Source organism: Tripterygium wilfordii, chromosome 13, assembly GCF_013401445.1.
Source record: "Tripterygium wilfordii isolate XIE 37 chromosome 13, ASM1340144v1, whole genome shotgun sequence".
Lineage (NCBI taxonomy): Eukaryota > Viridiplantae > Streptophyta > Magnoliopsida > Celastrales > Celastraceae > Tripterygium > Tripterygium wilfordii.
Window position 1 is genome coordinate 12,639,250 of NC_052244.1, and position 27,184 is coordinate 12,666,433.

The window sequence follows — 27,184 nt, forward strand, 5'->3', positions numbered from 1 at the left end:
TACTACATTCTACAATCTCTTCATTTCCTTATTACGAAAATTTTATTCTAAAAATGGGTTTAGTGTTTAGGTTCCTCAACTAGAACCTTATTATTGAACAAGTCCAAGTATGAGTTGAGATGTATGCCACGTGCCCATCTCCCAACTAAAGATATATATATATCACTCTCACAATCACAAATGCAGAGAAAAACTGGACCACCACGTACACTTTAGAAACTCCGGATGTGCATGAATAGTACGTACTTTAGCATTAATAACACAATTTGTCTTCAATCCAAATAATTAGCCAAGCCAAAACTCCTCTTTATTTTTCTTCGATGGGAAAAATATGTCAAGACAGTTATGTAGGATGGTCCTAACTACTTACTACATACTCCAGTTCTGAGTGCTTGACTTACATACAGAATAAATCAATCCAAACATTTTTTAGGGTTTATGATTTAAGATTTAGAGTTTATTGGGTTATATCCTAATTGGTTATCTGATCCGGACTTAAGGCGTAAAATATTGTCCGCTATTGAGAGTTCGATCTTGAGTTAACATAACTATTTTCAAGTGGTTTACGTTAGGTAGCAACCCAACTATGTGACCTTATATAATAGGTTGTCCAAAAGAAACCTTTGTTAACTTGTTATGGGTTAAAATAAGTTTAGAGATTTATGTTTTAGTTTTTGGGATTTATGATTTAGTTTTTAAGGATTTGTTTTTTAGTTACTTGAATCATCAACTATTAACAGCACAATATACCCACGATATTCGAGTGAAATGAGGTCGGGGAGAATCAACGAAAGATTTGTGTGTCCTTTGTCAAAAATTTCAAAATCACATTCACAGCTGGCTAGCTTTAACTAGTCTCATTTTCTACGATTTAACCTTTATAAATTAAATATATCTTTGCATCAAAAAAAAAAACTTTAAATTATATATATATCTTTGATGGTTATAGAACATGATCTAGTGATTTACTAACTAAATGGAGTAAATAATATAATAATTACTATGATCATGTTTAAGGGTGTTAATGGTTGGTTTTTTGATATAAATTTAATAATCCAAAAATCGATTTTATCTGGGTTTTTTCCCGATTTTTGGTTGGTTTTTTCAGTTAGGTTCGATTTTTAATGGATAAACATGTAATTTTTTTTATTAAAAATAACCAATTGATTGGGTTTCGAACGGTTTCGGTTTTAACAGTTTTTGTTAAGAGCATTTGCAATGGTGTTATTTTGTCTGGGCCAACAAATATATATGGGGTTTTGTGTTTTACTGATATGGTTGTATTGAGTTTTGTGTTTTGCTGATGTGGCTATATTGGGAGATGTGTTTTATATTGAAAGATTGTGTTTTGGTGTAGTTTTATTGGGGACAACATGAAAGGCATAGGAATTTGTTGGCCACCATGTTGGGTGGGAAGGAAAATGTATAGGAATATGTATTTTGTTGATGTGGTTTTATTGAGAGACGTGTTTTCCTTAACTTTTTATGTAATAGAAGTGAGACCCAATATAAATTTTTGTTGGGCTAGCAAATTAACACTACTGCAATTGCTCCAACAACCCTAATCACATTCATGTATTTTTGTCTATAATTAGATTGAAAGTTGTATGCCACGCGCTTTAAGGAAGAGTGAGGAATGAAGGAGCGTATGGGAGAGTCCCAATAATTCTCCCTCTCGCATCGCTCTCTGCCTGTCATTCTCGAGCCCTGTGTTTGTCTCCATGGTTGACTACCTTATCTTAGCCTGCCCTGCCCTTCACTTTATTTATGATTAAAATGAGGCATCTGTGATCACTGTTAATACTATTCCCCGTGACAGTAAAGTGATCTGCACAGTGCCACTAATCAACGTACTGCCTTTTGTCTTAACGATCGTATCATATTGTTTCTACAGTACGTTTGGTTGGGGGAAATTAATGCAAACCTCCCAAAAGAGCCACAAATCCCATTGTTAGCTCTCTCTCTCTCTCTCTCGGCTTCTGTCAATCAACATGAGTTGGGTTGCACCGTTTTTTTTTTAAATATTTAATATGGATTTAAACTATTATTTAAATTCGGGTTCTACGACATAGATTTTTCACCTAATAACAAAATAAATTAGACTAAAACATATATGATATTATAAATATATCGTGTATTACTCAAAAAAGAAAGTTATACTTTACTTTTCGAAACCATCTATTTTTTCAATATTCCCAATAAATTCGACATAATCAATTTTGTTCCATCGAGGTTGATATTTCTACGAATAAATGTGTAAGTCTAATTATTAAATTATATGAAAAGGAGTATTTGTTTATTAATTTATATGAAAAACTGATAATAAAATAAAAGAGAGAGTCTCGCATTAATTGGCAGCTGATTCATATTCGTGCAAAATTCCAAAACCTACACACCACACATCCAGAATATCAACTTCCTTTTCTGGCAAACCCCAACAAAGACTTGGCGTCCCATCTCAATTAAAATAATAACTGGAGATTTAAATTAAATAAAATACTATAAACCCATATATATATATATTTATGGGTGTATGTATGAGAGGGTGAAAGAAACAGCACGGAAGGAATACACAACAGAAGGAATGGAGATCTCGTCCTTATCAAGAAATATATATAATTATATCGGTGATGGTAACTGCAGGGCCATGCGAATTGTGCAAAAGAGTACCTATAACATTACGTTCCCTTCAAATTACTGATTCTGAATCCAATCCAATCTGGCTGTGGAAACTTTGGGAAGATCGCATGCACTCATGTTTTGCCCCCCACCACTAGCTAGGGTTTGGTTTTGTTCTATATGTGTGAACTTTAACATTTTATTTCTCCCAACAAATTAAGGCTAATTATTTCTAATTATTTTTCTAACATTTCAAGAGTGTTTTTTTTTCCTTAAATTTTAATCATGCATGCACGTATCTTAGGGTGTTTTGACTATTAATTTTGTTCAATGTGTGATATTTAGGGTTTATACGATGCTCTTAAAGAGTCAAATTGTTACAAACATACATGTACACACATTCCTGTAAATGCCGGGATGCTTAAAGCATGTAGACTAGGGACGTCCTAACATACATTTGTCTTCAAGATTGTGAGCCTCACGTGATTCTCTATACTTTAATAAATGTATATATACATACATTAATTTATATATGTTTATATATACATATGTCTTGTTTTCATTCTCTTTCAATCCCTAAAGTATCCAATAACAATCTTCCATTCTACAAGCGGATGAGTATTCCTATGGTCAAACTCGAGGGTTTGCTAAGCTGGTCGCCCCTGCTCATCATTTTCTTTACGAAAAAGAAGAACAAGTATACCCTTATCTCTAAAGTTGTTTCATATATTCAAGCATACTTGAGGCATCAATTAACAAAATGTATAATTTGTAGGGCCCCCACTCTTTTATGAAGCCGAAAGATATACAAGGACCGAACTATTAAGACTTCAATTAATATTGTGCCTAATTTTACCTAAATTAATGTCTCTATGGGTCTAGAATTCCCTGCTTGGCAAGTTATATATGTGTATTAATAAAAGGGATTTACTCTTGTGTAAGAACTAGAGGATAATTAGTCAACAGAAATGGTAAATACCATAAATTTGAGCACGTAACTTTTTTGTATCCTTCTGTGGAAAGATGCTTTTTAGGTTAATGTCACATTCTTAAATAAAGCGGAAAATGACATATTAGTACCTACTATATGAAACACCATTCAATGAGGGTATTCTAACGACGGTGGTGATGTAGTGAACCGTTGTCGAAATCGTCTGGATTTGAGACTTTTTCTTTCATGTTTTGTTGTAAAAATTAATATTAGACTAATATTGACCTATATGATCATATTAATGTATTGACATTGTAATGTAGAACCATGTACTATAGATTGAGTATTTTTTTAAGGTCATTTGCTCCAGTAAGAAATATGACAAGGGTTATGTTTATTATGATACACTAACGTGAACATGTCTGAATGATTTTGCAGAACTTGACATATTAATTATTTCAGATCTAGTACTCATAAACTCAAGGAAATCCTGAACGAAAATCATGTACCCAATATCTACACTTAAATAAAAGGAAGGAAGAATATAAACAATAGATTTAAAGTTTTTTAAGCTTTAAATTACAAAAAATAGATTGAGAGAGAGAGAGAGGGGAGAAGAAGAAGAAGAAAGAGAGAGAGACGAAGAAACGAAGAAGAAGAAGAAAGAGAAAGAGAAGAAAGAGAGGAGAGAGAAAAATAAGAAAAAGAGACACTAATGAGTACCGGCTTGGCAAGTTGGCATTGTCCCTAAATAAAACACATCTCCATTATTATATTTTAAAAACACTTCAATTAGTGAATCATTTTTTTCTTAGCCAATCAAGTGATTGGTTTGGCCACGAGCTGAGTCTTAACCCAACTTATCATGTCATCAGGTGAAAATTTTATGTGCACGCAGACCTGACATCTCGAGTTTAAACCCATGTCAGATGTCCAAATGACAAGTTTGGATGAAGTTATTCTCGATAAAAAAATTGATTGGTTTGAATTTGACGAAAAGTGAGTATATATTGGGCATTTTGGGTTCATGTATTTTCATCAAATCCGAGTGTCCTTACAAATTGGACAATATAGTGAGGTTCTAGGTGCATGTTCAAAGTCCTTTTTAGTCAACATTATGAATTACAAAGAGTATGTAACATCTTTTGAAAGAGAGGCTCATGAATCTCCTTTGCTTCAACATCTAATAAGAAGTACGTTTCGTGTATATAAAGAAAAATGGGGATATATAGTTGGGTAAGCCAATACATTTACTTTACTTTTTGTGGCTTTTAATTGTTTCTTTTTTTATCAATGCCCACACTAGAAATTAATGTAGATGAATTAGGGCCATTGAATATGCTTTTATCTTTGTGCTTAATTCACTAATTAGCAACACTATAATGGAGTACTAATTATTGCGATGTGAAATATGTGATACTATATCTAATGACTAAATATGCTATTTAGTTTTAGCTCATTATGAAAGAGTCCACCCTTAGAATTTTCAACTAGATTTAAAAAAAAGAAAGTAATATTGTTAACTAAGTTAAAAATATATTAACAACTATCCATCTAATGGCAAACTATAAAACTAATGTTTTTAATGATTCCCTAATCACTATTAAAAACTATAAATAATTATAGTCTCCTGATATAAAATTAAAATCATTTTCCTTACCTTGGATTTGTTGCCTTCCCATGGATGATTGGTTGAGTCTCACTCAAGCTTCTCACAAAGTAAAAAAGAGGAACAAATTCAATAAATCCATATTTTAAAAAGAGTTTCGTTACATTTAATTACTTTATTATTAAAATGAAATAAATTAATAGAAATTGCAATGCAAAGCATATGGTGGAAGACAAATCATTACAATTTCTTTTCATGATTCCGAAGTTGCCTGGATTGGACAAGCAAAGCATAAAAATCCACCCAAAAAACTATGGCATCGGTGAATGGTGAATGTGATGGCACCGCCCAAAAAGAGTAAATATGGCAACATCACACTTTTGACATGCAAAAACTTTTTTTTTTCTCTCATTATTGGAGTAACAAGTTTTCCACTAATAGAAAATGTATTTTTTCTTTCTCTCGCAAATGATCTTTAAAAGCAATATCATTATGGCGATACGTTGGGTTTTGACCTAAGTTATCCTGTCATCATGTAATAAATTTTTATTCACATAGATGTGACGACTCGAATTTTAACCATATTAAATGTCCAAAGGAAAATTTATGATTTGATTCTCGATTACAAAAAAAAAGAAAAAGAAAAAAGCACACTAATATCCTTGCACATATAATATTTTTCGTGCTTGCCATTGGTGGTCGAAATTCATGTCATCGAGTGACAATGGGTCGTTGACTGAGATGGTGAACTTAACCATGGTAACTTTTAGCCTAAGCGGGAGGTCGTGAGTTCAAGTCCCATGAGTGTTTTTTATTATCACAATTTGTGAGATTAATTCTTACTTAGACCATCATGTGCTAATGTGCGCTATCTCCCGCACTGGACTTCAGCTCATGTCTCAATTGGTTCATGAGAGTTACGAGGTCTTCCATGTGATCCAGGATTTACCAACCAATTCTCCAATGAAAAGCTGAATGGGTTCCACGTTATTAAAAAAAAATTGGGTGGATAGAAATTCTGTCATAATTTGATTCGTCAAATGGGTTTTATTATTATATTATTATTAAAGCAAAGCATTCCTTCATGTTTTGATTCTTTTGAAGCAATGATGGGTGGTAGAATAGGAACCCTAGAAGGACAAAGTCATTGCCATGAAGGTATTTAGCGTATCCATAAGCGACCACTGTGATTTGGACCACCTGGTGATAGTCTTGAACTTCATGAAGCCACCAAAAGCTTGTGCTGAGTTATATTGCTCGAAGCCCACAAACTTAATGTAGATGAAGTCTCATTGAGATGAAAAGTCCTGCATCCATGTACAAGGCTTCTAGCCTGCATGGCAACATTTAACATACATTCCACATCCACGAGCCTAGCTAGTAGAAAGAAAACCTAAAAAATAAAATAATGAGCATCGATCACTTAAGTAGCAGAACAAGATGCACATTTGGCAACAGGATGCGTCAAGACTTATGGCAACAAGATGGGATGTGTTATAAGTTCATGAGTTTCCTCGACTTAATAAGACACGTTTTAAAGCCGTGAGCCTTAAAAGACCCTAAAAACTATGTGATTGATTGATCTTGGACTTGAACTTTGAAAAACGTATAATATCTTATAATGATAGTCAAGTTTTTGGTAAGAGAGTTCATTGATGTTTCTTGCATAGGTTGATGATCACTGATGCCTGATTTCACCATGCAATTGAACGTAGCCATTTCCCTTATACAAGCAAAATACTTGTTGGGCTTTCTGGGCCTGAAGTGGCTTCTTACAAGAGATGGGCTTGAGTTTTGGGGTTCATTGTGGGCCTGTGGCTTGGCTCATTATGTCTTTCTCTCTCTCTAAATAATGAGGTTCATTTTATCATTTAAAGAAAAACGAGAGATGCTTTGCAAGCCCAAGCGAGTTCCCATCGAACTGACTCGGCTCATTTTCCGGCAACAACAGCGACAACTGAGCTCGAAATCTAGTCGCCATTCTCGCAGAACGGACGGCAGAGACAGAGATGATTCGTATACTGGGAAGAGAAAGCAAAATCCAGAGGCACATGATCTGTATCTGTACAAGAGCAAGGGCCAACATATCCTCACCAATCCTCGAGTGCTCGACAAAATCGTTATAACTTCTTCCATAAAAACGACCGATACCGTCTTGGAGATCGGACCCGGCACCGGCAATCTCACTCTGAGGCTTCTTGACGCAGCTAAAGAGGTCGTCGCAGTTGAGATTGACACGAGAATGGTAGAAATTCTTAACAAACGCGTAGCTGAACATGGGTTTCAAGACAAGCTCAATGTGAGTAAGAGTCAGGTTACGCTACACCTGTTTGATGAAATGCCTCACTGAGATTCTGAAATTTTTACTTGGCTGAGAGTTTGCAGGTCATACGTAAAGATGCATTGAGAACTGAGTTTCCCCAATTTGATCTTGTCGTGGCCAACATCCCATACGGGATATCGTCGCCTCTGGTGACCAAATTGGTGTATGGAATGAACCCGTTTAGAAGTGCGACACTTTTACTGCAGAAAGAGTTTGCCAGACGGTTGTTGGCCAAACCTGGTGATTCTGAGTTCAACAGATTAGCCGTGAATGTGAAGTTGGTGGCTGAAGTGGAGTTCGTGATGGATGTGAGCAAAAGAGACTTTCTTCCATGCCCAAAAGTTGACTCCTCCGTAGTGATAATTCGTCCAAAAGCCGACATCCCGGATGTTAATCTGCAAGAGTGGTCGGCATTCACCAGGACGTGTTTCAATAAGAAGAACAGGACATTAGGAGCAATTCTTAAACAGAAGAAGAAGGTGCTTGAGCTACTAAGGCTGTCCAAAATGACAGGCTCTAGAACTGAGACTGCTGATAATGGCTGTGAATATTTTGAATGTAGTAGTGATTCTGATGACTCTGAAGAAGGGGAGAGTGATGAAGGAAGACTTTGTTCATCTTCTTCCTCAGAAATTGAAGTGGGTTTGTTCAAAGAGAAGGTAATTGAGGTCTTAAACTCAGAAGGATTCGACAAGAAGAGGCCTTCAAAACTGTCAAATGAAGAGTTGTTGCAGTTGCTGTCTTCATTTAATCAGGCTGGAATATATTTTCATGACCAAGCAAAGTCTAAGAATGCAAAAAATGTAGCATTTGCTGCTACTGACAGTTCATAGCAGCACTTTGCTTTTGATATTTTTGTCATCTTTATTTTCTTGTAACTTTATTGTTTTTTCTTCGCCTGGTTCATGCATTGGAAAATAAAAAACAAAGAACACATAAGTATATTCCAATGTTGTTTGATTGAGCTCTACAATTCTCTAGAGTATATAATTCACATCGAAAAAGTCATACAAGTTTTAAAAATTTTTAAAAAAAACTGAAAGAGCGCTGTGACCGTGCAAAAATTTCAAATTATTGAGTTAAAATTGTAGACTCTCTTATTCTAAACTAATTGTGGAGCACCAGGATCCCTCTCAGGCAAACCATTTTTATCACCCGTTGTAACGGAAAAACAGAAGGCATTTTTGGGCCTAAAATAACATGGACAAGGCTCACAAAGCAAAGGCAAGCTCGTAACTCCTAACCCATAAAAAAAGCACATGAATGGTGAAAAGACCACAAGTTGGTCCTGCTATCAACTGAACTTTAAACTTGGTTCCTATAAGTTCCATGTATGGCTTTCACACTAATCCCTATGTCAAGAGAGCCACTGTTCTTCTCCTCCCCTGGTCCCCTTAGCCTCTGAAGAGAGAGATGACAGAGGCCCAACCCCGAAACACCCCCATCTTCCACCTGCTGCCAGTAGAGATGGCTCCACCAACCTCAAACCACCATGACCCCAAAACCACCCAAAATATTATTGCTATCGAATCATCAACGAAATCGCATTAGATGTGTGGAGGACCTAAATAAAATTGCAATAACTTCTCCAGGACATAAAGGACGACCCCAAGAGCCTTCCAGCAATGGATAGAAGAAGACAGAGACATCAGAACTAACACTAATAGATAAGAGTAGGGAAAACCCCCCCATGAATCTGTCTCCCTATAATTTGAGCCATAAATGTATATTTTTACTTCACTGTGATGAGTTTATCTTATCTTGTATAGTTTTGACGATGATGGGCAATTTCCTCTTCATCTTGACTGTTGGGAAGTAAACAATCTCGTCATTCTCTGCCACCCAACTGCAACAACAACAAAAAAAAAAATAAAAAATAGAAACAGTGTTTTAGCAATGCAGAGTTCTTCCTATCTAGATCCCATAACAGCAGTAATCTCTAATTACCTATAACTGGTGACCAGATGGTGAAGGAAGATTGAGAGTTCGAGCCTGGATAATTCTAGACCAGGGCATAGCCTCTGTCCGCCACCAAACGGTGTAAAGTTATTGTTGTTCGCTACTGCTCTATTTTTCTGTAAACAAATTTCAAAAACGAAGCTTGAAATCAAGACTAATTTTCAGGGGAGAAATTTGGGATATGGAGAGGTTAATTAGTTACGTACCTCCCATCTCCATGGATCAAATTGATATGGGTTTGCATAATATTCTTCTCCCATATGAACAGATATGAAAGCTGACAACACACACCACCCTTGTGGTATCAAATAGCCTGCACCACAAACACCATTCAAAAGCCTAAAATATGAAAACTAATTTATTTGTCACAAACAAAAAAAGAATGTCAAGTGCTTTAAGCACACTAATTCTTAACATATATATATATATATGCGGTTTACTTACCTTTAACTTGTACATCCTTAAGAGCTTTCCGCCATACCCCATTAATAATATTCGCCATTCTAAGAGTTTCACTAATCACCTAATGACGCCAAAAAAGGAAGAGATGAACGAAATTAGTATTAATAAAACCATCCCTAATTATAAATGTATCCAAAACATGTTGTGATACTCACATTTTGAGTAAATGGTAATGACATGTAATCGATCCAACTATAATCATCGCCCGACTCGGTCTTTTGCCTCCTTAACTCCATGTTCTCCTCCTGCATGAACAGTTGAACACTATTTATCATATTTACTCGCAAAATATAAATATCATGACAAATAGGTTCCATGAAACAAACTAAGCCACACTATATATTGCAGGAATGGAAATCTAAAAGTACTTACGGATTACGTGATGAACAATAACTTAGGTAAATATGGCAAGTTACTTACTACAAATGCATCAGAGCTACCACGAATAAGCACACGTTCATGATTTCATATATCTTTTCCACTTCTCATCTAATGTGAAACAAAGTTGAAACAAAAATGGTCATTCTTAGATGCGGATGTCCGCTTTTTCATGTACTCAAGAGTGAAACAGATGGCAAATCAGCAAGTGGTTGAAACAAAAATGGTTAACATGTAAGAGATGGTCCATCCATTAGGGTATGAGTTCAAGTCCTACCCCTCCCAATTTCCCTTGGATTAAAAAAAAAGGGTGAAATGGATGGGCCCCACCAGTTCAAAAAAGGACATCTATAATATGTAAAATCACTAACGTTTGCATGTGAGCAGTGCAGATATTTATATATCACATAATTAAATTGAACACAAATGGTCCATCCTATCTACATGTACGGTTGGAAACAAACGTGAAGGGCTGTCAACTAGCATTTGTGGTCGCAAATCTCACAGACACTGAATTAATACCTTACTATCATACGGCTGAAAAACCTTGCACATAATGAGTGGGCCCTCATTCAAACACGTGTGCGTGATGAAAATGACTTGTGTCTAATTGTCTACCGACAACTACAATGGGGGCCCACTTATGAACTTCAAGATTGGAGTAATCCCAACCGTCCGATCACAAAAGAAACCTCTACAGAAATGATCAAATATGAATACGTACCATTAACTTGGTTAGGACGACGGGGCTGTCAGTGAGGAATTTGACAGCTATGCTCATGGCCGTCGGCAGGGTTTCTTCTCCGGGGATCATCATCTCTATAATGTGATCACTGATTTCATCAACCGTCAGCGATAGCTTCTCATTTCCATCACCATTGCTTTCACGTAACAGAACTTCCACTGCATCATTTGCTTCACCTGAATAAACATCATCCATTGCTATCTTTCTTTGCTCTACAATCTTTCTCACAATCTTCAGCAATCTCTCCTTAGCCTGCATTTCATGAAATCAAACCAAAGAACCCTAATTAGAGTACCAGACTTTTGACAACCGTCTTACGGATCTCAGTAATTTTTTGTCACAGCTATCTCAAATATTAAGACAAGCGTATACAAATTCACATGAATCATGTGAAGCCATCTAAGTATTAAGTATTTGGGATGACTGTGACAAAAAAACATAAATCTCGAGTATTTTCGTACTTTTGGTCATCAAATGTGATTTCGTGTATTACCTTCAAAGATTTATAGAGTCTTGTCCCCGGAAGCTTAACTGGTATACAAATCAAGGCTTTAATAAACTCTTCAAACTCTCTCTTGATAAAGTCTAGGTCTTCTCCTGGACCAACGCTCATCAACACTTGAACCAGTATAGAGAATGTAATCTGCGATACCCACAACGCAATTAAAAGGCACAAATCTTAGTTATATATACAAATAAATTCATGACAATTGCACCAAAGATTGAGTTATTTGCCTTTTGTACAATCCATTAAGTTCAAACTTAGGCTAGGCTAGACACGTGCAAATTTGACCGACAGGTTAGTTGGATCGACACTCTGTCCAAACCATTTGGAAATAGTTGCTCCCGATCTCGGGCGATCAACTAAACTATCACCAGGTGGTTGAGTTTTGGATTCATTCACGTACTCTATCCACTTGATACAAGAATTGAATTTGTGACTTTCAAATTGCACCCCTATAAATTTACCACTCCCACGTACATGCTTGTATGTATACAATACATGTTTATCTATGCATGCAACTAATCATGCAGTGTACTAGCTAGTGAGAGAGAGAAGAGTGAGGGAGGGAGGGATTGGACCTTCTTTGTTTCATCTTGAACGAGTATTCGGTGCATGTCCTTCCAAGAAGCCAAAGTGAGTTTGACTGAATCTTCAATGTCCCTTGTGATTCTGGCTTTAAACTGTGGTGATCTCAAGAATCCACCGACGAGTGCATGCAATCTCTTTTGTAAATTCCCATTCATTTGTAGAATAGAGTTCCTTCCCAACAACTCAGTAATTGATTTGGGATAAGCAGGAACAAATGCATTGCCATGGTTTTGTAAGACCACCTTGTTCACTTCAGGATCTGTTGACACTATAATTGGTGTTCCCAATATGTTTGTCTTGAACACATTGCCGTACCTGCATGGTTATTCAAGTAAAAATAAAAAGTGGGGCTTCATCTTTTTTTTTTCCACATTAAAAATGTCAAGGGACCGAGTGTTTTTTATCCCAACTATGTCAAATATTGAGAAGAACGTACATGATCCATGTGAAATCGAACCCAGAAAAAGACCTATGCACATGTCCCATGATTGGTGCATAAAATTTGTTTGAAAAAATTTAGAAAAATTATAAATGCATAGTATTTAACGTAACGAACCCAATGATATATTTTTATATTTTTATTTGAAATAAAAATATAATTCATTCTGATTGAAACATCAAGTGTTTTGACTTGATATACAATGGTCTAAAATTGTCATGTAATATCACAATAATTTTTTTTTTCTTTTAGAAAAGATCACAATGAATTTGATCTTTATATATTTTGATAAGAATATTGCTTTTTGACTTCCATAGTTGGGTACTTTTTATTGATTGAAGGTAATTAAAGTAAGAAGAAGTTTTGGTAGAACATAAATAAATTTATGGAAAGGTGCTTGCCATTCATTGAAAAGCTGAAAACCTATAGGGAATAGCCAGCTAGGCTGCGGTTTACTGCCTGCACAAGCAATGTCTAAAGTCTACAACAGTAGCTACTCACTGCTCCGCTGGCTTCACTCCCAACTCTGGTCTTTGGCGTGTTGTCACTACCAATTTTAACATTTTAATGCCACACTAGAGTTTTTTTTTTTTTGCACTAATATAAATTAAAAAATTAATTATGTAAATAACTTGCTTAACAAAAATGTTAGGATCTCCGTCAATTCAATAATTCATCTTATCCCTTGATTGACATGTGAGTCACTAAGATGATTAGGATTCTTATTTAACCAAATTAAAATAATTCTCTACTCCGCAACTATTCGTAGAAGACCGCCACTAGCATAAATTTTCTTCAAAGTTTATTCTCGTTTACTGTGCTATTGAGAATAGCACGAATATACATAAAAACCACAAACGCTATAAGGAGTAATTTTACGGATCCCAATGTTAGCCACCCTAAAGCTTAATCATGTGGAGCACGTGGAATTTGCGATTTCATATAATTAATATGCGTCTATCTTAATATTTATGATAATTGTGACAAAATATATTGGTATACCTAATATTTTCGTTTAATTAACCATATAATGATTAGGATTTGGTAAGATTTACTAATCAAAGCTAGGATACTAAATAACTTATAAATCAAAATTTCAATAAACCAATTAAGAATTAAGAAAAAATATTACTAATTAACTTATGAGATCAAAAGAGGAAGAGAAGAGAGCTTACAGGAGTTTGCGTTTGTCCATGAAACTGACAGGCTTAGATGTATAGCCACAAGCTATGAATTCAAGAGTTTCTCCTATCAAAGGCCAACCTAAACTCCCTTTTGGAATCACTCCTCCACTTCTCTTCTCAATCTCCACTGCCTTCATCTTCTTGTTCTTGTACCAAAACCATCCTATCACAACCACCACCACACACACCAAAACCCAACAATTCATCCTTACAGAATCTCCAAAACCCTAGTTTTCTTACAACAATCCCAAGAAAAAGAAATCCTGTCACCAAAACGAAGACATGGCTTATCTTTCTCACCCCATGCAAGAACGAGAGAGAGAGAGAGAGACGGAGGGGGAGCGAGGGGATTGAAATATTGGGAGTGAGGGGGAGAGATATATAATATTTGATGCTCTGGATGATTACTGTGTGAGAGAGGAATATCTGGAAAGTTTGCACAACTACTCATTAAATGGGGGGTGGCCAGTAGTACCAACGCCATGCCGTCTATCATATTAAAAAAAAAATGCGTTAAATATATATACTAGTATATATAGTAGCTAAATTAATGAAACAAACACAAAAAAAGGAATATATTAAAAGGTTTTATAATTACCATATCGGCACACCTACTTTATTTCTTCTTTGAAATTGGCATACCTAATTTCCGAATGTGCATAGTCAATGCTTTCGGATTCTGATTTTATATACAATATTTTTCTTTTTATCGTAGGCAACCCTTGCCTAGTAGCAAATCCCGGACCGTGCACCTAATCTTCGAAGATTTCAAACCTAAGATCTATGAATTTCATGAAATATCAGTAATCAACTCGGTCAACTCTGTATGATTTTGGTGGTTGTGCATATTAAAAGTCAAATCAAAATAAGATAATAAATCCCATTATTTCTGTGTGTCACTAATTGAATAATTGTATAATGTTTTGGATGTGGAAGTCTTGAATCTCGTAGTTGATGGCCAGTCTGTCTTTATCACTTTGTAATTGGCTTGTCGGGTCATCAAGTCATATAATATTAAGGATCTTGATTAATTAAGCAATACATGCATGTGCCCATTATTTAAAGCAGAGACGTTTCAACCTCATAAGGTGGTACTAATAATTTCCATGATTCCACACACATATTCAACGCCACTAGGGCCTCTGTTGGATTTATATTAACCTTCTCTCTCATACGGGTGTCCTTTACGTACTTCATACTCAGCCGTTGGATATGAACAACGGTTGAGATTAAAATTTATATTTTAACGTATAAATAATACTTTCTTTTGTAGCATGAAACCTAATCATTGAACAATTAACTGATAAATCTCGAGCTACATAAAAGACCCGACAAACCCATGGACATTGTCCACCAGATTAGTAAATCTCAGCTCTCGTGAAAGACCGAACAACCCCCATGTACACGTTGAGTTGAGTAAAGTCAATCTTGCAAACTACAATAATAGAAACCCCCCTGAGATTTGAACTCACGATCTTTTGCTTACGCTAAAAGTTATCATCGTGTCACAATCTCAACCAACGGACTCCTTGTTACCCCTAAACAACAAATGTAAGAGAGAAGCTATATAAATGTATGTATATTTTCTTTTTGGAACCCATAATTAGAGCATGGAGTGAGCACGTGAGATAATGGTCCAAAAGGGGCGCCAAAAGTGTCAGCCTTCAGTGGTGTATTATGGGGACAACCCACAAACCCATAGTCTTGTCTTCATCAGTTTCAGTAGTCTAACAGTGATCACCACTGCTTCCCACCATCACTCTCTCTTTCATATGCATATCAAAGCACCAGCACTATCTTTTCATGATTCTGTGATTGAGATATGACTCCTCAATAGTTAACTTCTTTGTTTCTTTGTGCCATTTGTCATGGCTGCGCCTGCACTTGAACCAAACTGTTCCTTTCCTCCATGGGGAAGTTAACAGTTGCGGTTTGACCACCCTTTTGTTTGCTGGTGCTGCAAATTTGATCATAGATATGTAATCAGTGAATTGTATAGAATTCTCAAAGAGCCATCAAAGAATAGCATTAACTAAGTCACTACAGTTTTAATCACAGACGTCCAGTCTATTTATCAAATTCAAAAAATTGTGGGAATTCCACATTGACAAATAGATTGAACGGCTGTGATTAAAACTGCAGTGACTTAATTGAAGACTTGAAGATTATCCCTCTCAACACAGCAGTCATAATGCATTCAGCAACTGCAATATTGGTCTGAATACATTAAGACTCCTGAAATGGCTATGGCAGTTATCTGTAAAGAGGGATATAATTTGCGTTTTAAGTTGTGTGAGGTACAAACTCGGTCCATTATGCTTAATTACTCGACCCTGGATATTTAGTATCCTGTTGAGTAATGCTACATCCACCCATAATAACACCCCTAAATCTATGTGACATGTGAAATAACCATTGATTATAAACACACATGTAAAACCCATTTAACATCCAACACTCCACACTAACTAGGAGTTAAATGGGATCACATTTTGAGTGCATGAAACATTATTCGTAATCAGTTAGGTTGTTAGCACGAATTAAGGTCATTTATATGACCAACTGTATGGATGTTCTTCTGGTTTAACTTTGGAAGCATATTTGGCCAGTAATCCCCTCCCGCATCCATGTTTAAGCCCCTTCAACCTTTTAGAGAAAATTTGGAGATGGGTTTTACGTATCTTAGTTCCCGGTACCTAACCTTTTCTTCCTCACAAATACCTAGTCATCTATACAGAAGAGGAACTCCAGGTCTATGCAGAAAAGTTTCAGGAATCTGGCTTCCCTGGATCTTTCAACTACTATTGCTCCGGGGACCTATAAGTGCACACACTCTTATAAGGCTCCAAACACTCTGTTGCCCCTAACTTTATTAGGCATTTTACCAGCAAAAATGACTACAGCAACTGTGGAAGCTACTTGCACCTTCGCAAGGATTGAAGATTACTGTTCCAACGAAGTTCACGGTAGGTAAAAAAGATACAGGATTCGACTTTATTTCTTTAAGAGAATACGTACTTGGAGGTATCTTCAAGAGCATTTTCCCTAACCTGGAAGTCATTATCCTAGATGGCCACCATTTTTATCCAACATGAGCAAGCTCAAGAAGTCTCAAGACAGTCATCATATAAGTTCTTTTCAGGATTACTTACAGAAAAACATGGACTACGTTTTGGCCCCAAGCAAGCAAGCTTGCTCAATAACACTCGAGCTCTAGGTTCGTAATTTTCTGAAGTATTAGTTTTGTTTCAGCAATTTACAGCACAAAGAAAGTATATTTAACATTAGCACACATCTCCTTACAGAAACTGACACTAAGATCAATTTAAAAAAACTGGCCAAAGAATTAAAATTTAAAAGAAAAATGGAACATTATACTAGTACATGATCCAGTACGATCTGTATGACTGTAATTCCTTTTCTTGCCATGAATCATAGAGGTTAGTAGCTATGAAAGAATGCCAAGAGAACTTACTGAGAAGGATTCAGTCACTCCTGTTTGCCAATCTTAGCAGTTTCATGACATTCTCATACACAATAAATGTTATTGATGAAGCAGGGGCATTTTTCAGAAGGTTTGGCACGATGCCCTTGTAGAAACCTCGAATGCCTTCAAATCTGCATGCCCCACATGAAACAGAATAAACATGAGTGAATAAATAATTTGAGACTTCTTAAGAAGAACTCTAACACTCTAGTCAGCAAACTTTTTTTCTTCGGCTTCGATGAGCTGATCATAAAAATTATTTTTCAGTCTTTCATTAAACCAGATCTGTAGTTTAGCACCTCCTTATAGAGAGATCTGTGCATCAGCAAGTTTTCAGAACATTGAATAATTTTCAAGAAACAGAGAGATCTAATAAGATTATTCTTTTTCTTGTCTAACACGAAAAGGTTAAACTTTGAATAACTTTCTTGATGGCAAGTATTGCAATTAATGGACAAATTATAGATGGTCTGAAACTTGTAAAGAGACACCAAAGTTCTGGGCTGAATTCATTCTAACCTTGCAGTTTGCTTCATTACATGCCAGCTATCCATATACCTTGGAGTTCCATCTGTATTGGGCCGTTGCTGCGGAAGGATAAGAAATTAGCAGCCATCCATGTTCAGTGACAAATGATGGAGACATGAAACAAGGCATGAGCAATCTCAAAGGGTAACTTTACTAGTAACACATTTCAAGAATGGCATTAGTGCTAACTTCAATCATGAACAAAGGAGATGAATTGTAGTCCCAGATCAATCAGACTTTATAACATGTTGTTTTCTTCAAGTTAAGTCAACAAAAACTGAATGACCAGTAGATCTTAACATGAGCCTCACCTGCAATCGCGCTCGAATAACCTGAAAATGGACCATTGGACCCCAATCACATGAGAACGATCACAAGGTAAAACATCTATATGTAAGACTTCACATCAATGCAAATGGCTACCTGAAATGGGTAAGTCAAAAGAATGGCAGCAACCTTAGAAGTTCCCCCAAGCATAGCATAATCGAACGAATTCTACACAAAAATTCCAGATATTGTCAATAGAACCTCTCAAAAAGGTCATATTACAACCTTGCACGAGTGGAGCTCTTCATTATGACTGGTGTGAGAGATAAACACCAATATGGCAATTTTTTTTATAAACATTATTGTGACGAGTGGAACACATTCTTGATGACATGTATTCCTAAAGAATGACATGTTAGCGCAACTAAACACTAGAATAAGGTTAAAAATCTCTTCATTTAATGGCCAAACATCCTGCCTTCTGACTAGAAAGTAAGTTTCCAAATATCACAAAAAATCACTCTGAGAAGCTTTCTTAATGTAAACACATCAGTAATTTAATATTATGTAATGAAAAGTTCACTATCAAGATCGAGTTGCAGATTCATACCAACAGATCGTCTGCAGTTTCAGGCTTCTGTTCACTTCCTTTAGATTTTAAGTTGCAAATAACTTTACGGAGTTCCTCATATACGGTGAATTGAACAGCTCCATGAGAAACCTGCTGAAACATGCACAGAAACCAGTAAGATGCCAGAAAGTCTACTTGTAACAGATGAAACAACAAAAGGCAGGAATAAACACCAATAACTTGCCAGAATAAGACTGGGACCAAGCCCTTTATAAAGGGCACTCCACCCTTCCTCCCTCATGATGGTTCTTAGGGCATCTGAAATTGATAAAAATAAAAAGAATTGCAAAGAAGAACCAAGAGAGAGAACATTCTATATGGACAGGAAAAAAGGTTGTGTGGCAAGCAAGCTAAGACTGCTAGAGGAAATATGTTTCAATAAGATTCATGTCCTTAACTAAAGTTGCTTTAACACACATATGAGGAAAAATACCAGAATAATGTGAACTTGGGAGCTCTTACATAAAATATTATATAAAATAGAGGTCACAATGTCAGTTAAAATCTTGACTGCAATCTATTGAAACAGCTGAGATGACATGCAGAATATCAAGAACCAACATCACATGAAATCAATCAAGTGAAGAAGTCATTCCAAATTCTAAGAATCAATATCCTTTGAATTAATTTTCAAGGCATGAGATATGTTACTAAATTTATGTACAAGATATAAATTAAAGAACACATTATAAGCAAGTTTATGTAAGACATTGAGCAGACCATAAAGCCCAGAATATGGTCGAGAGTGATGAAGTGGAGTTTGAAGCTGCAATCTTGTTTTTACAAGCCAAATAGGATTTGTACATAAAGAAACCTGACAAAGACACAAGGTCGCAATCATCAATTGGACCAAAATCATAAAGGACCAGTATTGCAGTGAAACAAAAGAGTTTTCCACTCTCCTTAAAACAAACAAAAATCAGGACCAAGGTCCAGTTTGTAACAGAATTTAGATTATCATACACATTGATTTACGATACCCCTGTCAGCATAACATTAATAGTTGATACTAGATCGCTCAAAATATGAGAAAATACAACAGAAGATACCTTTTTCCATTTAAATCAAGTCACTCAACAACAAAACTCTTTCTATATCCTTACCAAAAAAAACACTCCTTTTATATGTATCATTTTGATTTCTATCATTCTAACCCGCACCAGTCTCTTAAACTTCAATATTCCTCTCAATTATCTTTCGATGCAGGTATGCAATCTCAATATTCTTTAGCATGGACAATAAATGACCTTTTTAAGTTTCAAGTCTTGCAATTAGGTTTTACATACTCACCAACGCTCCAGCTTCTGCAGCAGAAGCAAGATGAAGACCAGGGCTCAGCGCCTCACTTCTGTTCCTAGAGTATCTCTCTTTAGCTCGGCCATAACTACAAGTAAAAATATTGAACTTATTAAATCTTATAATAAATGACTTTGAGAATGCAAGTAAAAATAATCAACATAACTGCGAAAATATGTACACAGAACAATTTGCTTATATCAAACCAGGAACTTTTTCTATCTAATATGACATCATTCGAGTTTTTATTGCAAAATTTTGGGAATGACTACACATGAGTGTGTGAGAAAATCAACGGGAATCCATTACGTGTATTAATTTCCGCCATTCATTTCTATTTAGGATTATACTTTCATCAACTCCTATTGAATCTATACCTTTTGTACTACTTCAACCATGTTTTTAAGTCTTCCTCTTCGCTTCCTACTCTCCCCTATACAAATTCTCTCGATTCTCCTCACCGCCGCACCGCTATCTCTACGTTTTACATGCCGATACCATCTTAAATGGTTTTCTCGAAACTTACCTTCAATTGGCGCTACTCTACCTCAGATCTAATAATCTCATTTCTTTTTCTACCTAACATAAAATTTCATATTTCCAGAGAAACATAAATATCAGACAATACAAGAGCTGAATGATATCATGCCAACTATAATTTAGAACTAAATGTTTAAAGTATGTAACATATAGGCATCTAGAAAAACAGTGTTTCCTATTTCGTCAAGATAAAATAAAAGAATAGCATTGTATCAATATAATATGCCCCTAACACATATTCGTATTTCTTAAATGTATAAGTTATATTTGATAACAATAGCATGAGGCAGTGTGTCAGAAAAATAAGCCAAAGGAAAGCAAAAAAGAGATTAAAAAAAAAAGAAAAAGTAGCCCTAAAAAAATGTGAGGTAAGTGAGTAAAAGAATTTAGCAAAATGAGAGTCTGAATGGTGATGAATAACAAAAGAAGTTAAGCCGCAGAATCACTGTAATTCTGATACAGAATGAAGCAAAAGTAACTGAGGAAACACATCTTCATATATACTAGATCAAACATAACCATTATAACTATCACTTACAAGAAAAAATATAAAGCCCATGAAACAGTTGAGCCAAAAACAGCAGGATAAAAGCCTGCATAAAGCCCTTTCAGACCCTGCAATAGAATGAATTCAAAAGGATCATCAAAAATCATACCCACTCATTTATATCATAAGGTTGGTAAAATAACTGATCTAATCCACTATTCCCAGCCACTTTACAAGCAAATACATTCCTACGATGGTAGCTTTGACAAGAAATCCATTCATTGTATTTAATTTCCTGATTTCTTACGCTCTATATCACCATTTGAGATAATAAAAAAAGCATTTGCATTTTACACTCAAGATCTAACCACTACATACAATGAAACAAAATCCTCTATCATCTTTCAAGCACTCTCTTTTTTGCATTTTCATTCATAAATTTCTACAAGTGCTTAATGGTGCTCAAATAACAACATCGTTGGAATCTGGAAAAGCTTGTTCTGAAGCTGAATTAAGAAAGTTCAGTGATCATCACAACACATAAATTAGAAGTGTAGGTAAAAGATACCTTGTAACATGTACAGGGAAGAAAATGACCAACCCCTAAACTCAATGGAATATGAAAAGCAAAAGCAAAAAAGCAACAAACCTCTGAGCGTGCTATGGTTAAGATAGCGTGTGCAGTGTTCTTGTAAGCTGGAAGATTGGCAACTCGACCATCGTTAACTATTAAACCAATCACATGGCAGGATAAGAAACCAAAATACTAGATCCTTCTCCGACTTACAACTATACTCGACATATTTACACAGCAAATCGATATGTATTGTGGAGGTAGAGAGTTTAGAGCGGTCACCAACCTTGAAATCTAGTACGGACGACGTCAAGGGGGTGCATGGCGGCGACAGTAGCAAATCCGGCAAGGGCTCCGGCGGTGGCGTTCTCCCATTGCCATTGGGAGTTCGACCGCTGTGAAGCTGACATTTTCTTTTTCTTTTGCTGCTATAGAGGCTGCTTCAGTCCATGCTTTTAGCAGATTTGAGCAGAATTCCAGAGCAAATAATATACAGAGCTGCAGTATTTTTCTGAGCAATCACCAGTGCCTCGCTCCGCCCCGCGATCGATCTGCGCGTCGCCTAAACGAGGCGTTTGAGAGCTTGCCCACTCCAAATTGAAACTACTGTGTTTTTGCCCTTACAGGGCCTGAGAGCTGCCAAACAGTCCTGTTTTAGATATACGGACTGGAACAGCCCAGTGACTAATTGGCACGGCCCACAATGAATCAGAGGCCCAATTAGGCGAACTCATTATTTTTTTTAAAAAGAGAGCCGATATTTGTACACAATATTGAACTCAACACACACAATTACTTAATACAATTCTAATTGGTTTTCAATACACACACTGAGTTTCCTAAAAAACCCTTTCATACATATTAATTATATAATATTTAATATCCTAAACTACCCTTTCCCCATCCATATATATCTCAACTTCCTTTCTTTAATAATCACTAAAATATTTTTCACAGTTATTTCAAAATCAATTCTGTATATTAAGTTTAGAAAGTGGAGAAATAGACACAAAATACTTGATATTATTGAATTATATTAAGGAGAAATATACGAAAAAGACTTCATATTATTGGAAAAAATTATAATAAAATCTTGCATACCTTTTTTGTAGTGAAACAACAAAGGGAATGTCAAATCACGATAACAATCAATTCCTAAATATACATCACACTCGAAAATAAAAAGATGGTGGTTAAAATTTCCATATTGGGGGATAAATCTTATGTCCTCCGCCGTCTAACATGGAAGGGTTTAACAATATCATATTAACACAATTAAAATAAAAAATTATATACTTACTTTATTGGGGGGATTTTATCCAATATCGCTATCTTCATTGTTTTCTACGAGATTCTCTGTAGTGTTTTTTTTTCTTCATAATTTTCAACAAATTTCCTCTCTTCTTCAATGTAACTAGGCGAAGACATTGAATTCTCTGTCATAATATTGTTCTTGTAATCCATGAATATCCAATATTGGGAGAAAGATGGAAGACTAAGAGAAGATAGGAGGCGAGAGGAGAACGATCCTTCGTATAAAAATTTAATTAAAAGATTAGGGTTACAAAGTTAAATTTAATTGCATTGTATTGAGTAAAAAATATGGGTGCAAAAAGTAGATAGGTTTTAAAGTAATTTCATCTAAGGATAAATTGGTAAACTAAAATATTTTAAAAAAATGTGTGTATTGAGTCCAAATTTGTGTGCAAATATCGGCACCCTTAAAAAATTCAACGGGCATGGCCCATAGTGTGACGGAGGGTGTGTTCAAGGCCCGCCCAAGTTAGGCGAACTCATTTTTTTTTAAAATTCAACGGGCATGACCCATAGTGTGACGGAGGGTGTGTTCAAGGCCCGGGAACAAATTCACCGATGTCTGACCGACCAACTATCACTAGCGATTCCAATTTCATGTTAGATGAGTTGTAGCCTGCAATCTGAACTGAGGGTGGGAAAAGACAGCAATAGATTGTGTAGAAAGGGCTTAAGAGACTTGTCACAAAGTGAAAGTTCAAAGCAGCATCAGTTTCCAATTACTTAAAAGTGTCCTAAAGAAGCATGAAGATATTGCTGTGAATTTCTCTATGAAGACTCAAGAGTGTGAAGATTTGGTCTTCTCTCTTGGAGACAGGTGGGCGGAATTGTCCGAAAATTACAGGGAAAAAAAAATTTAAAGATCTTCAGCAATTTGAAATAGAGAGAATGCTTGCTGTTGTTGATGATCTGAAATGCAAACTTGCAAATTGGTCGGTTGGTTGGAAAAACCGACTGCCCAACATGTGAAAATTCAAAACCCGTTAAAGCGGCAAACACTTAAACATACGATAAAACTTTTCAATATCGGTGTTACTAACTGGACAAATTTAAATTTCTCTCAGATAGAGGAAAGGAAAAACACAAGAAGAATGAAGAAAAGAAATCAAAATGAATAATAGGATAAAGGCAAATTGCATACAGCAGATTATTTCCTCATAATCTCCATGGATTCTTTAACTGTTGACTATCCTGCAATTCTTCCTAATCTCTCCCCTGGAACCTGTCAGTGGAGAGATGTTTCCCATTTTAACCATGGACTTGGCAAACTGCTCGAAGAAAAGCTCATTGTTCTCTGCATATTTCTTCACTAACTCCATTGATACCTCATTCTGTGTCACCAGAATTTGATCAGAGCTTAGCAGTCCCTTTGAAGCCAATAGGTTCTTGAAGTAGCAGTTATCGAACTTTGTTGGGCTGACAAAGTCCAAGAAGAACAGGTTCTGATCACCACCAGAACGCGGGCACCCGGTGCGCAATTCGGCAGCATATGATGGGTGAAGAGTGGAATCAGCTAACCCATTTCCTGTCTGGTTGTATAGTCTCTGCCTGAAGCTGGTGCACCTAGAATTTCCAATTGTGTGGCTTCCTGCATAAAAAATAGCAGAGTAACCCAATTTTATAAAACTTCGATTCAATCATGATTGCCGTATCACAAAAACATTGTATATTAGCATCAGATCAGAGCTGAGGTTGCGGGGTGTATTTCAGGCTCATCAGAGAGGCCCGTCAAAAAAATTGAGGCCTCCTATCTTTGAGAAATTGAGGCCTCCTATCTTTGAGCACACGGAGGGATGTAACAAGCGGGATCGGTTTGAGGATATAGGAATTTGTGTGTGGGGTAATGTTCGAGCCCAACACGTCACCCATCAAAAAAAAATATAAAGGAGATGTGTGGTTTATATAGCATGGGGAGATCCAACTCAATAACTTAAGCTTTTGAGTAAAATGAGTTTTCCTCCAAGCCCAAGTACGCCACGCAGGCCGGCTCACTCCTGGTCCATATTTCTAACGTACCTGAGAGTGCTACAAGATCAACAATATCGAGGCCTTTGAGCTTGAACTTAGTTAGAATAGTCTGGAATGTGTTGTTTGGAGCAGGAATGTTGTTATTAGATCCACTCAAGCTTGCACCCATGGAGTCTCTCCTTCCCAGTGGTACTTCCCAGCTAGGCCCACCAGTCTATACACACACACACAAACAAAATCTTTTAGACTTGGAGAAATTGCCAAGGCATGGTCAATGACTTAAATTTCAAAGACAAAATACTTACTAGAACAGAAGAATCTCTAGCAGCCAGAGTCAAAATATCAGCACAAGATACAGTGTGAGGGCATTCTTTCTCCAATGCAGACTTGATCTCGTCCAGAACTTCAAATCCGCGAGCAGAGTTCAGGTTCGGGTTCGACCTCTTCTCACTGACTATGCTCCCACTGCTATCTAACAATATTGACGCATCACAGCCCTGCAGTGGACATGAAGAATTTATAGTTAGTCATGTTGATCGGTTATGTCATATAGGCCTCAGTTGGGCATCCAATTGCTTTGATTTGAATTATCAGGAGGATGCTTCCTATCAAAAAGATGGACAATCAAAACTATTTCTCGATTCAGTAGAAGCCCAAAGAAGTGAATAGAATAGGATTCCAAATAACGAGAAATATACGTAAAAATATAAAATAAAATAAAAACATGTTCAATTATACTTATTCCTAATCCTAAACGGAATGTAACGACGTAAGGATGCATATGTAAATATAGTATACATTTAGATACGCTTGAATGATCCCTTCTCATAATGAGAATGTATCTAACCCTATTCCGATTCGGTCCGGCATGGAATCGACTCGATCATCAGATTATAAGTTGAGTGAAAACAAGATATAAAATTAAGTGGATTGTGATGATCAGATACCTTGACAAAACAGTCATGGAAATGGAGCCTAATCAATGAGGCAGCCATGCGAGTTTCTTTGTAAACAGCCTTGGAAACAATGTACTTAACAATCTCTTGAGCTTGTGGGCATGAATGGTCATAAAACTGTGGGTAAAGATAGCCTCCACTGGTCTTCCCAGAGAAGCCAGTGGGAGCAAAAGCTAGAAGAGAGATCAGAACAATGAAGAAGCTTATGTACTGAGCAGAAGTCATTTTTTCACCTTCAAAGAACAAACTTCTACACTGATTGAAATATGAAGAAAAACTTTAGAGTTTCTGTGATTGAAGCCTGGATGGTTTGTGGGTATTTATAGAGAAGTTTCCATGCATAGGGAAAGCGAGGGAAAGGAACCAAGAGTTGGTTGGAGTTGGTAGCTGACTAGCTTTACAAATTACATATATGAAACCAGAGACACTAAAGGGTTGGAGTTGGTAAATACTGACATCAACTCAAAAAAAAAGGTTTACCAGTTCGACATTTTTATCCACTCTTGGTAAAAACAGAGATTTTACCATGTTATGGTGAAACCAAACCTTAATTTAGCGTAGAAAATGATGAAGCCATGTTTTGGCAACTACGGTGAACCAATTCGTTCTGGGTTGTTTTCTGTTTCCTGGTTTTCATTTTTCATAAAAAATCTCTATTTTCCGTTTTCTTTTTTCAAGTGTTTTTAGCTACTTTAATGTTTTTTCGTGTTTTCTAAAATGGGTAACCGAATATATTTTCAGGGTTATTTTTTGTTTTTCTAGAAAATGAGAAGAGAAAATGTATAGAAAACAAGCACATTAAACAAGAAACAATAAAATAGTATAATTTGATTACCACTTTAAACTAGTTTAAAGAAACCAAAATGTTACTAATTAGTGAAGAGTCATATTATTTTTGGTAACGAGAACAATAATATACAAATTTGTCATTTGAACATCTAAGTTTGGGCTAAACTCGAGGGAGGTGTGATATTTCATTTGCAATTGAAATTTCATTACCATTACAACAATAGTACACTTTATATATACATAAATCCACAATAGTACACTAGTACCCTAAACCCTAACATTTATATTGACATCCCATCAGAAAGTAGTCCTTGAAACCATACTTGTGATATAATCTATTGAAAAACTTCAATTGAGTAATTCACAAGTTTCTTTTGTTTTCTGTAGGGTTCCCTACAGTTTGTTATTGCACTTAAGTCGCCTAACGTCATTTTAGCATGCGATGAACAAGTCCAAACAAGTAAGGCAATGGCGTAATAATGAAGGAATTCACCTTTGTCGGTGTTAATTTATTCTCTCTTTACATGATTGGAGTAAACCATAATATATAATCGAGACCCATTAGATTATAATTAAGACCCACTTAATCACATTTTCTGTTTCTT

General features: G+C 36.0%; 4 protein-coding genes across 7 annotated transcripts; 1 reads left to right on the forward strand and 3 right to left on the reverse strand.

The window, feature by feature from the left end:
- The first annotated feature begins 6,857 nt into the window (after window positions 1-6,857).
- On the forward strand, window positions 6,858-8,424 carry LOC120013071 (ribosomal RNA small subunit methyltransferase, mitochondrial). The gene is made up of 2 exons (XM_038864704.1): window positions 6,858-7,458; window positions 7,545-8,424. Exons 1-2 carry the CDS (start codon window positions 7,012-7,014, stop codon window positions 8,313-8,315), a joined length of 1,218 nt encoding a protein of 405 aa, XP_038720632.1. The 5' UTR covers window positions 6,858-7,011; the 3' UTR covers window positions 8,316-8,424.
- A 579-nt stretch (window positions 8,425-9,003) lies between these two features.
- On the reverse strand, window positions 9,004-14,196 carry LOC120013070 (3-epi-6-deoxocathasterone 23-monooxygenase CYP90C1). The gene is made up of 9 exons (XM_038864703.1): window positions 13,734-14,196; window positions 12,110-12,434; window positions 11,520-11,669; window positions 11,006-11,278; window positions 10,059-10,148; window positions 9,886-9,964; window positions 9,648-9,754; window positions 9,430-9,557; window positions 9,004-9,328 (listed from the first exon to the last, which is right to left on the reverse strand). The coding sequence occupies exons 1-9, from the start codon at window positions 13,946-13,948 to the stop codon at window positions 9,220-9,222; spliced, it is 1,476 nt and encodes a 491-aa protein (XP_038720631.1). The 5' UTR covers window positions 13,949-14,196; the 3' UTR covers window positions 9,004-9,219.
- Window positions 14,197-15,100: 904 nt separating this feature from the next.
- Window positions 15,101-22,165, reverse strand: LOC120011805 (folate transporter 1, chloroplastic). Of its 4 annotated transcripts, none has more exons than XM_038862929.1 (12): window positions 21,839-22,165; window positions 21,628-21,704; window positions 21,030-21,106; window positions 19,946-20,039; window positions 19,376-19,469; window positions 18,840-18,913; window positions 18,635-18,745; window positions 18,181-18,252; window positions 18,069-18,089; window positions 17,749-17,816; window positions 17,218-17,360; window positions 15,101-15,699 (listed from the first exon to the last, which is right to left on the reverse strand). In XM_038862929.1, exons 1-11 carry the CDS (start codon window positions 21,960-21,962, stop codon window positions 17,228-17,230), a joined length of 945 nt encoding a protein of 314 aa, XP_038718857.1. In that variant the 5' UTR covers window positions 21,963-22,165; the 3' UTR covers window positions 15,101-15,699; window positions 17,218-17,227. The 4 variants fall into 4 exon arrangements, 3 of the variants coding, with proteins under 3 accessions (XP_038718857.1, XP_038718856.1, XP_038718858.1); XM_038862928.1 differs by having other exon boundaries at window positions 18,635-18,748; XM_038862930.1 differs by lacking the exon at window positions 15,101-15,699 and adding an exon at window positions 17,450-17,544 and having other exon boundaries at window positions 17,224-17,360; window positions 18,635-18,748.
- A 1,793-nt stretch (window positions 22,166-23,958) lies between these two features.
- LOC120013595 (peroxidase 72) lies at window positions 23,959-26,094 on the reverse strand. Its single transcript, XM_038865460.1, has 4 exons — window positions 25,782-26,094; window positions 25,140-25,331; window positions 24,883-25,048; window positions 23,959-24,454 (listed from the first exon to the last, which is right to left on the reverse strand). Exons 1-4 carry the CDS (start codon window positions 26,013-26,015, stop codon window positions 24,042-24,044), a joined length of 1,005 nt encoding a protein of 334 aa, XP_038721388.1. The 5' UTR covers window positions 26,016-26,094; the 3' UTR covers window positions 23,959-24,041.
- Between the last annotated feature and the right edge of the window lie 1,090 nt (window positions 26,095-27,184).

Excerpts from the sequence above, each read along its gene's own strand:
- LOC120013071 (XM_038864704.1), top strand. The coding sequence starts at position 7,012 with ATGAGGTTCATTTTATCATTTAAAGAAAAACGAGAGATGCTTTGCAAG. Across the intron at positions 7,459-7,544 it reads GGTTTCAAGACAAGCTCAAT|GTCATACGTAAAGATGCATT; the intron begins GTGAGTAAGAGT and ends GAGAGTTTGCAG.
- LOC120013070 (XM_038864703.1), bottom strand. The coding sequence starts at position 13,948 with ATGAATTGTTGGGTTTTGGTGTGTGTGGTGGTGGTTGTGATAGGATGG. Across the intron at positions 10,149-11,005 it reads TCGTCCTAACCAAGTTAATG|GAGGAGAACATGGAGTTAAG; the intron begins GTACGTATTCAT and ends CTGTTCATGCAG. Across the intron at positions 9,755-9,885 it reads TAAGGATGTACAAGTTAAAG|GCTATTTGATACCACAAGGG; the intron begins GTAAGTAAACCG and ends TTTGTGGTGCAG.
- LOC120011805 (XM_038862928.1), bottom strand. The coding sequence starts at position 21,962 with ATGTCAGCTTCACAGCGGTCGAACTCCCAATGGCAATGGGAGAACGCC. Across the intron at positions 20,040-21,029 it reads TGGGCTTTATATTTTTTCTT|TTATGGCCGAGCTAAAGAGA; the intron begins GTAAGTGATAGT and ends TTTTACTTGTAG. Across the intron at positions 18,914-19,375 it reads ACCATATTCTGGGCTTTATG|ATGCCCTAAGAACCATCATG; the intron begins GTCTGCTCAATG and ends TATCAATTTCAG.
- LOC120013595 (XM_038865460.1), bottom strand. The coding sequence starts at position 26,015 with ATGACTTCTGCTCAGTACATAAGCTTCTTCATTGTTCTGATCTCTCTT. Across the intron at positions 25,332-25,781 it reads TCCATGACTGTTTTGTCAAG|GGCTGTGATGCGTCAATATT; the intron begins GTATCTGATCAT and ends TGTCCACTGCAG. Across the intron at positions 25,049-25,139 it reads CTAGAGATTCTTCTGTTCTA|ACTGGTGGGCCTAGCTGGGA; the intron begins GTAAGTATTTTG and ends GTGTGTGTATAG.